The following is a 10,000-nucleotide window of genomic DNA, read 5'->3' on the forward strand; positions in this document are numbered from 1 at the left end:
TGGCCAGGAACAAGAAGCAGTTGAAGAGTTATGGTGCAAGAGATGGATTGAAGGCTATGGCTTTCGACACTTTGTCACCAGTGGTATCTTCACGGAGGCTTCATGGGTTCGGAAGGCAGCTTCTTTCTATGTTTAGCAGTGGTGATCTACTATGCTTCATTGAGACTTGTGCTTACCACTTGGGGAGAGTGCAAGCAGGTTTTGGGTGTCTATGGATGTATCAGATTAGGCTCAGATGGAAGTGGAGGAACTTGATGAGGTTCTTATTCCCGAGTAGATACTAGCACATCAAGAAGGTAAAGTTTTCCGTTGCTATCCTGTGAAGTTCAAGAACTATTCACCGATGGATGCGAAGTGGAGGAGGGTGACTTAGCAAATTCACCTTAGGTATTGCAGCTTTATCTTGATGTCTTTGAGTTGGAGCCGACTCTTGTTTGGCTCATTCAGGTTGAGCAGAACTAGGGTCTGGAGCATTGCCTGATGCTCAAGAGGGGGGTAGCACCTCCACTCCCTTGTTATTACAGACAGGCTCAGTTGTCAATTGGCTGGTTGCAGGAATCGCACCCAAGCACCACATGCACACGTGGGCTGAGCTGGTGGCGTACAGGTCGGCAAGACAAGAAGCACCGGCGGGCTGGGCTGCAAGGAGTCTCTGGCTGTATTGTAGGGTGGCGCGATGATTGGACTCTCTCTCTCTCTCTCTCTCTCTCCTGATGATCAATCACTCGCCTTTGCCTCACAAAACATGGAGCTCTCCAAATCGCATCAGCACGCCTCCGACCTCCGTCACATAGTCTTCGAAGGTGAGCGCATCCACCAAGATCTCAGGCTGCACGCCCATAACGATAGATTTTTCCCAAACCTTTTTGCTACAAGAGATTAGAGATAGGCTTTTTCTCTTTCTCTCTCTCATCATGGATTGCAAGCCCCGTTTAAGAGATTGGGATACAGAGGATCCAGTTAAGATGCACGGCATGATGTTCATGGAAGAGATGTGTTGTTCCTCTTCGTCTTAGACTTATGTGTATTAAGGGATTGCTTGACACGTCCTCTATCTTTCTCTCTCTGGGTTTTGGCAACCGTGCTTGGATGGTATATCTGTCATGGAAACAACACATTGGTTTTCGAGAAGAAACAGGACTTTGGTTTCGAGGAAACAAGCCTATGGTTTATGGAATACAGGTCTTTGGTTTATCGGATACAGGTCTTTGGTTTCATGTGGAAAACATGTCTTTGGATTCATGTGAACAGGTTGTAGTTTTCTCGAGGTTACATGCAAGCTGTGGCTATAAGGAAGGACATATGGTTTGGTACAGCCCTACTGCTGTTTGGGAAAGGGTTTGAGGGATCCATGGTAGAGATGGAGAAGACCTTTTCAAGCAAGGTGTTGTTGTACAAGTGTGCCTTCTCTATGATATGCTGTGCTGTGATAATGAGAGTTCTCATTTAGGACTTTGATAACGAGAGTTCTCATTTGGAAGTCCTGGGTGAAACTATAAGGGATCCTATTGGAGGAGGATTCTACAAGTTGTACTTTGTACTCAAATTTGATCAAGTAAAAAAATAACTCAAGGGGCACCACTACGTTTTGGGGCCAATCGGTGTCTGTGTAATTTTTGCAGGAGCACTCTAGCTCCCCCTGTTTACTCTTGTTTTCCAGGTCCCCATGGGTGTTGAAGTGTTTTGTGTGCGAATGTTTGTTTCACCGCCCGTCAAGTTTCTGAAGGCCGGTTTCAAGGAAGAGTGTCACAACATTAGGTAAGAGCTTCCTCCTCAAAAAACCTTCCTACATACCAACTCTTAAGAGTAATGTCTTGCTCAAAAAATTACTCCAGCGAGGGGTCAAACACGTGCTAGTTGCCAGTTTGCACAGCAAATCAAAGGTCATCAGGAGAGCAGCTCACTACCTTTCAAAAAGGTTTAATGATATCCCCACAAACGTATTGTGTATATCCTGACAACAGCTTCAAGATGTGGACCATACTTGCGAACAGGTGACCTCACATCCCTTCTAAAAGAGGAGCTACACACTGATCATGAGGTATGCATACGTATTGCTATCTAGGAAAGAAAGATGCAGAGATTGTCCATAAATTAACACAAATGGCTGCATAAGCAAATGCCAAATTTTCATTTTTCTCGTCAAACAGATCACTAGTTCTCAAGGTGAACCAAATTACTGGTTCTCGGTCGAGGCCACCATCATAATTAGAGCACAACAATAGCACCTGAAAACCTGTAGGCTGTGTAAGTACAATCTCGTTTCTCTGTGTGTGGGTATGAATTAAGCATTGTTATACAAAAGGCAAACTTGCAACAATAAGAACACAAACAGTCCAAAGCTGTAGTGCCCAAGTGTTTCATTCAAGAATTCCAAAAAAAACAGGAATCTTAAATGCCATTTGTTGATGACCATAATTAAGCCCAAATAGAAGAATGTAGCAGCAAAACAAGAACCGTCTTCCAGCATCTCAATTCACAGAATTTTCAAAACATGCTCAACATGAGAAGAGCACGATATCAGTCATCGTAGAGCTTTAGGTCGTACTCTTCACACGTTGGACTCTGCAACACCCTGCTTCCGGGTGTCGATGATGTGGCACACAACTGCTTGGAAAAACGACTCTTCATGTCGTTGTTGCAATGTCATTTTTACCCACCTACAATATTCATGAGGAAAAAATACATTATGCAAAAATCAAGAAAAAGAAAACAAGCAACTTTGAGCCCATGCCCCAGCATAAAGAGCTTAATATACTCACTTGACAAGGAGAAAAAGCCGCCTAGTTTCTTCGCAAAGTCATCATCGTCATCATCGTCAACATCAAGCCCATAGTCGTCATCATCGGATGCATACTCCCCCGTTTCTACACCTAATCTCGATCCGTCCATTGAGGATTCCATGTCATCCTGAGCCGCCTCGACTCCTTGGCTTCTTTGCACCCCTTCAAGTGTCCCTTCCTTGTTGGCATCAGATGGAGACCTCGATACAAGCTCTTCCTGCAGAGGCACCACAGATGGATATGTCTCATGCAAGTCCTCATGTTTTGACTCGTCTTCCTCATCATGAAGCTCCCCATCCTCGATTTCTCTGGGAAAGTCAGCCCTAGAAACCTCTGCTTTGTTTGGCCCTGCCATGGTCTCCTCTACATCACCATCTGACTCAACCTTCCGTTTTTTCTTCAATAGCAAGTTCAAAGGCTTTGGCCCCTCAAAATTCTTAGGATTGGTTGTTTCATGCTCAAAAGCACCACCCTTCTCGCCGATTGATATGCTGTCCATGTGAGTTCTTTTAAGCTTAGAAGTGGAGGCTGCTAAATCCGGCCTCTTTGCAGACACACCTGACCTTTCATTAGCAAGCTTTGCATGAGCTTCAAAATGCCTTCTAAGGCCTCGTTCTTCAAAAGCTTTGACGCCAGACCCCACTTCAGCCTTTCTTTCTGCCTTGATCTGTGCTAAGCTTTTTGGTCCAGTAAAAGCCGAGGCTTCTTTTGTGTATTCAGGTCTCGTGTTTTTAGATGATAAATGGCTTCTCCCATCAGAGACCAAGGCCACTTCAGAAGCATAACACACTCTCTCTCTCTCTTTCAATTCAGTTTTTGAGTGATCCGTTGCTGGGCCTCTGCTGGGTGAGCTCCTCAATGGGAGTCTGTCAGGGCTCTTTCCAATTCCTAGGTGCCTGTTTGAGGAGATCCTCAAAGAAAGGCTATCAGGACTGCTTCCTCCATCATGGCGTGCCATTTTGACCCCCCTAGAATCTCCTCTCCCAGAAGACCTCCTATGAATCTCTCCACCTTGCTGATCCTGCTGTTTTGGGAAATCATCACCAAGCCTTTTGCTTAAATGAGGTTTATCAACAATATCTGAGTGCCCTCTTCTGGTAAAACTTTCTGTGCTTGCGTGATGCCCTCTATCATTCCTCCTACGCTTCATTAAGTGATGACGAAGATCACCAGTGGTAGTGTGCCCCTCTGATTCCATTCTTTGTCCATCCCTGACACTGGTTCTAGCACTGGAAGAAACGTTATGATGCTTCGTGTGTTCTAAAGAGCCATGGTGATCATATCCGTGATCCATTTGCTGCCTATGCTGAGCTAATATGCTATCAGATACTGCATGACCATAACTGTTCAATGGCTCACACGCGAAACCTGCCAAATCATCGAGGCCCTTCATCTTTCCTTGGCTCTCAGATTGCAGGGAGTATTCACCATCCTCTATTTGAGTCGACTGATCTGAACCATTACCTTCAAAGCCAGGAGATGCTTCCTTCCACCAAGCATCTGATCTAAAGCCATTTTGGTTCCTTCGATCAGCAGCTTGGACAGGCCGCAGACGCTCATCCTTTCCCTGCAGTTGCCGTTGCTGCTTTTCTACAGGTTGACCCTGTCTTGATCTGTCAACCAGATCATGTACATCATGGAGCCTATCACCTGAAAATTGGGGTTTTCTGGACTTTCTGCTTTCGAGCACTTTTTCATGTATGGAGGGAGTGGAGGTCACAGAGCTCTCCGGAATTCTAACTCTTCCTAAACAATTAGGAAGCTGAGGCACCCCTTGTGCAGGAACCGGGGCCTTCGAAGAAACAGGCTGAGCTTCAAATCGAGCCACAGGTGTTCTATCAATAACAGATTGCATCTCTTGAGATGTTTGCTTTTGGAGAGTTGAGCCGTTTCCTTTAAGCACAGCAACTGGCTTGCTGTTGGCTTGTACTGTTTTGCCATACAGTGCCTTTGAAGAAAATTGCTGTGCAGCAGCATCCGTGCTTGATGCCACAGATGGACCATGCATGAAAGGGCATTTATCATTCTTTGCACAGAAACCTTTAGAGAAGAAAAAGCATGGTGTTTTTGACTTGCTTGGCACTGCTGCAGCTAATGTTGATGCTGCCAAAGCTGATTGGCCCATAGCAGCAGCAGTAGAAGCAACTGATGCTGATGGTGGAGGTGCCGATGCTGACCCTGGTCTTCCCTCAAGGGGCTGCAAGTTAAAAAGAAAAAACAGCCTATGTCAAATACTCTGCAGCTGTGCTTTTTTGAGCAAAAACTAAAATTTTCCCATGGCAAAGCTTCCAAAATCTAGAGTACCGATGGCCACCTCACAGACCATGATAAAATATTCAAACAATACTTCACATCACTACCAACCCTGGGTAGACACAGGAGTACAAATTACTACCAATCCCAGATGGATGCCCATGGATACAGGACTACAGATCACTACGACCCATGGTAGACACACGGGACACACAACCTGACTTAAGCATTGGCTTAGCTCAAGCATTACACCTGGAGAGTGGGCTCTGGCAGTACACTGAACCGTGACTGACATATCATGTGTTTCCATGCAAACGAGGCTTGTGCTTCACTTAAGTAATAACTTTAGATAATTTAGCCAAATTGCCCTCATAGAGAGTGATTCCCATCACAACCACATATGATATATCCAACTAAAACTATGTGGCATTACGAAAGTGCCCTCGTAGAGAGTGAGTTCCATCACAACTGCATATGATGTATCCAACTAAAACTATGGATCTGACTGCAGTCTAGAAACTAACCGGGTGTCGAAAAGAGCAGTGTGTATTGAGGCAATTGCTGGAAATCCAATACCAACAATCCCGAGGGTTCATCCGAGCAGCTTCACTGTGTCGATATTCACAGCTACTACCCTGCAAGAAAAGCACAAAAAAGTGAGGATAAAACACACAGCGGCCTGTAGTAGAAAGAAAGATACCTACAAAAGAATCCAGAGAAAATGGCTATAGTTCCCACTTCCATGGCTTAGGTATATAATATCTCTACTTTTTGAGAGTCGATTCAGACGTGGAATCCCTGCGTGTAAAGCAGAAGCACCTTCATGGTATTCTGAAGAAGGAAAAAATAATTGGATCTGAAGCCCCTCTTGGCTTCTTACACTAAGGTTCCAAACTTTTTTTCTTCAATTTCTCTCCTACAGACGTTGATCCTTTAATTTTCCCAATTTCTAAAGCTTCCATAAAACCTAAAACTTATTTGATTGTTAGGCTGCTAATCCTTTATTTTTACCAAGTTCTGCAGCTGCCATATGCTAAGTTCACCCCAATTTCTCTGCCTTACCCATTAATCTTGATTTTTTTCTGGCTTGAGGCAGCGCCAAAAAAGCCTGATTTCTCAGCAGTGCAAATCTTAACAGCCGGAACAATATTAAGAAACCCAACTCTAACTCTAACCCTAGTTAGACACAGAGATGGAAGACGGTACCTTTTTGCACGTGAGAGGCGAAGCCAAGAAATAAACGCAGTCTGTGTTGCGCTTCTGGGCCTCTTCGTCCATGGTGCCGCCGGAGGAGGGGGGCAGAGCTCTCCTTGCTGCTACAACGTCATCAACGCCGGAACTGTACATGAGAAAGAAGCTCTGCAAAATCAGGCTATGGCGACAGGGAGCGCTAGGGTTTCAGAAAACGAGCTCCAAAACAGTTGGGTTGTAGCTAGGGTTTCAGAGAAGAGCTTTTCAGGTATATACCGAGCTCACGAGCACAAAGAGGGCAGAGAAAAGAGAGAGAGAGAGAGAGAGAGAGACAGGGGACTTCGGCAAACGAAAAATTGGACCGCCCACCTACACGGATCGAAGAGAGAGAAGGGTATATATAATATATTTGATCAGATGAGAAGGGTATATATATAATATTTAGAAGGGTACCCTCTCATACAAAAGGGATCTATGGTAGGAACCATTTTAACACTAGATCTGCCTAGTACATGTGCAGAAAATGATGTCATTTCTTCTCTTTACCGCAGGCCCCCATGTGGGGGATGGGGATGGGGGATGGAAGAGAGGAAGCTCTCCCTTACATGCATCGCTTTTCATGCTGTGCTCTACCTAAATCTCCTTGATAACGTGCTATGAAAATGACAAAGATGGGTGGGCAAAACCATGTCAACCAGCAAAGTGATTAACATACCTCCCTTCCTAATTGTAAGATGGCAAAGCACCTTACGACGACAGGACGGGTGGGCAAAACCGTTTCAACCAACATCACTAGGTTTGGTGGTGAAGCTTGTTGTCGGTGGAGAGGTGTGGGTGGTCCTAGATACGCCATGAAGTTGGTGTGCAAGGTTAAGTGGTAGACTCGAGACCAAAGCACCTTACGCGACGACAGGACGGGTGGGCAAAACCGTGTCAACCAACATCACCAGGTTGGTGGTGAAGCTTGTTGTCGATGGAGAGGTGTGGGTGGTCCAAGATACGCCATGAAGTTGGTGTGCAAGGTTAAGTGCTAGACTCCAATCTACAACCAGATGTAGGGCATGTTGAGGATAATTCTTTGGGTTGCCATAGTGGTATAGCGGCATCTTGTTGAGGCAGCATGAAAGATATATACAATGTAGAAGTTCTTCATGTGGAGTCTCCTTCTATTATGGAAATGGCTTGGGCCCTTCAATTTCAAGAGGGTGGTAGAAGCGGCCTGCACCTTTTGATTGACGAAATTGGTGCCATGACCTCCAATGAATGATTTGCATAGGTAGATGGCAATCTAGCATGACTCAATATTATTCCTAGATCTTATAGCTTGAGGCTTAGAGATTGGGCCTTTTTGTGGTGGCTAATATGTTGGCCAGGGTGAGGTTGTGTTTGTGTTGAATTGGAATTGAAGCACAAAGGTTGTATTGTTTGAACGTATTTGCAGGTACGTGCAAGGTCTCAGGGTGAGGGTGAGGGTGAGGGTGAGGTTGTGTTTGTGTTGAATTGGTTGCATTCTTTGAACGTATTTGGAGGTACCTCTGTAAGGTAGATGGATTATCCAAGTGATGAATCGTACTATGGGCTAGCCATTGTCCTTCCATCCGAAGATATACCTAGAGGTTGTCATTAACAAGATTACTTGTATGTGTATGTGTTCGTGCATACCGTGAGGAGGTGCATACCTAGAGGGTTGTCTCATTGACGAGATTAGTTGCAGGTGCATGACTCCATGCATGCCATGAGGTGCAAGATGTGAAAAACAATTATGATGCCATTAGTGAAATATGCAAGTGATGTGTGCGGGCAATAGATACAAGGTGTGCCCCGCATGTGTAGTACTCCAATCTCGAAGATTTCTCCAACTCAACTTCTTTCTTTGACTCTTATTTTGGCCATGTGGTACAACCTATCGCCTGGACCCTTAATCATTAGGTACCTCTCGACCTCTTCTTCAACAACCACATGGATCCTTAATCCAAATAGCCCTTATCCCAATGAGTGCTTAATAATGCCAAATTAACCTAGCAGCCCACTATCTCCATTGAAACTATGGACAAAGTCCACATCAACATCTCACGACCTTAACTCCAAATATGCCGCGGCACCAAATATGTTCAAGTCAAGAGCTTACCTTAGCCTTGCTGAATTAAGTGTCATTAGGTCTTACCTTTGAGCACTCCTTCATGCTCGTTCATCACGTCCTCACTTCTCCATTATCACACACCAGAATGTTCCATGGCTATGGGATGAAGGAAGAGTTGTCTATACTTAAATGGAGGTAAGAAGAGAATGGCCTTTGTGGTGGTTCTTTCTCACAAAAGGTGGATAAAGAAGAAGCTAATGAGAGGGAGAAACCTATAAGGTCTAAATAGCATGCAAGGGTAGAGAAGAGAAGAGAAGAGCTCACAAGTATTCTATTGCAAGGGAACGAATGTGTATTCCTTATTGTCAAAATTGACTTATATACAAGTGACTAGTTTTCGCACTAGTCTAGCCAAAACTAAAAAAAAGTTCTAACCACTATTGCAAGGGAACTAATGTGTATTCCTTATTGTCGAAATTGACTTATATACAAGTGACTTGTTTTTACATCAGTCAAAACTAAAAAAAGTTCCAACCACTATTACTAGTCTTAAGCAAGTATATACACAAAGTCCTTAGAATTTTTCTATTTGACATTGAGCTCATGGTAAGGCCACTTTATATGTTCAAGCACTATCTTATAAAAGATAGGTGCATGTTTGAGTAGGGTAAGATTGCAAAGTGCCTTACGGTTTAGTGTCAAAAATGACTTACATATAAATGACTAATTTTCACACTACTAGGTCTACCAAACTTAAAAATGGTTTGGTCTCTATTATTAGTCTTAAGCAAGTATATACATGGAATCCAAAGACTTTTCCTATTTGACATTAGCCCGCTTCATACGTTCCATCATCCTCTTACAAAAGATAAGTTCCCGTTTGAACGGGTAAGATGGCACTTCTTATGGTAGGTCGGGCGGGGTGAAATCATGTTAACCTATGGAGTGAATAACACACCTACACTCAACCTCATCGTCAACATCCATCTAGGTATAATTTTGGATGGGGACCATGGCGCCGCAAGCTTGGCCCATGGTATGACCCATTGCCTAGACCCTCCTTAGTAAGAACCTCTCGTGACCACACTAATCGTTATTCCAAACATCTTCTTTGACTCTAATTCAACATAAACACAAGCTCGCCTTGGCTAATGCATAGCCACAAAGAAGCTCAATATCTAAGCTTCAAGCTATAAGATATGGGAATAATATCCTATCGTGTATAGCCACAAAGAAGCTCAATATCTAAGCCTCAAGCTATAAGATATGGGAATAATATCCTATCATGTATAGCCACAAAGAAGCTCAATATCTAAGCCTCAAGCTATAAGATATGGGAATAATATCCTATCATGTATAGCCACAAAGAAGCTCAATATCTAAGCCTCAAGCTATAAGATATGTGAATAATGTATAGCCACAAAGAAGCTCAATATCTAAGCCTCAAGCTATAAGATATGGGAATAATATCCTGTCATGCTAAGAAGGGTGGAACTGCTATCTACCCATGCAAATCATTTGTTTTGGTGGTCCTAGTGTTAATTCCACCAATTCAAAGGCACAAGCTATTTCTACCAACAACATAAACACAACCTCGCCTTGGCTAATGTATAGCCACAAAGAAGCTCAATATCTAAGCCTCAAGCTATAAGATATGGAAATAATATCCTATCATGCTAAGAAGGGTGGAACT

General features: G+C 43.8%; 1 protein-coding gene across 1 annotated transcript; it reads right to left on the reverse strand.

Moving 5' to 3' along the window:
• Positions 1-2,243: 2,243 nt before the first annotated feature.
• Positions 2,244-6,630, reverse strand: LOC147618856 (uncharacterized). Its single transcript, XM_086773934.1, has 4 exons — positions 6,243-6,630; positions 5,561-5,671; positions 2,763-4,980; positions 2,244-2,660 (listed from the first exon to the last, which is right to left on the reverse strand). The coding sequence occupies exons 1-4, from the start codon at positions 6,381-6,383 to the stop codon at positions 2,653-2,655; spliced, it is 2,478 nt and encodes an 825-aa protein (XP_086630060.1). The 5' UTR covers positions 6,384-6,630; the 3' UTR covers positions 2,244-2,652.
• Between the last annotated feature and the right edge of the window lie 3,370 nt (positions 6,631-10,000).

Source organism: Cibotium barometz, chromosome 34, assembly GCF_041138505.1.
Source record: "Cibotium barometz isolate CiBa-2024 chromosome 34, ASM4113850v1, whole genome shotgun sequence".
Lineage (NCBI taxonomy): Eukaryota > Viridiplantae > Streptophyta > Polypodiopsida > Cyatheales > Cibotiaceae > Cibotium > Cibotium barometz.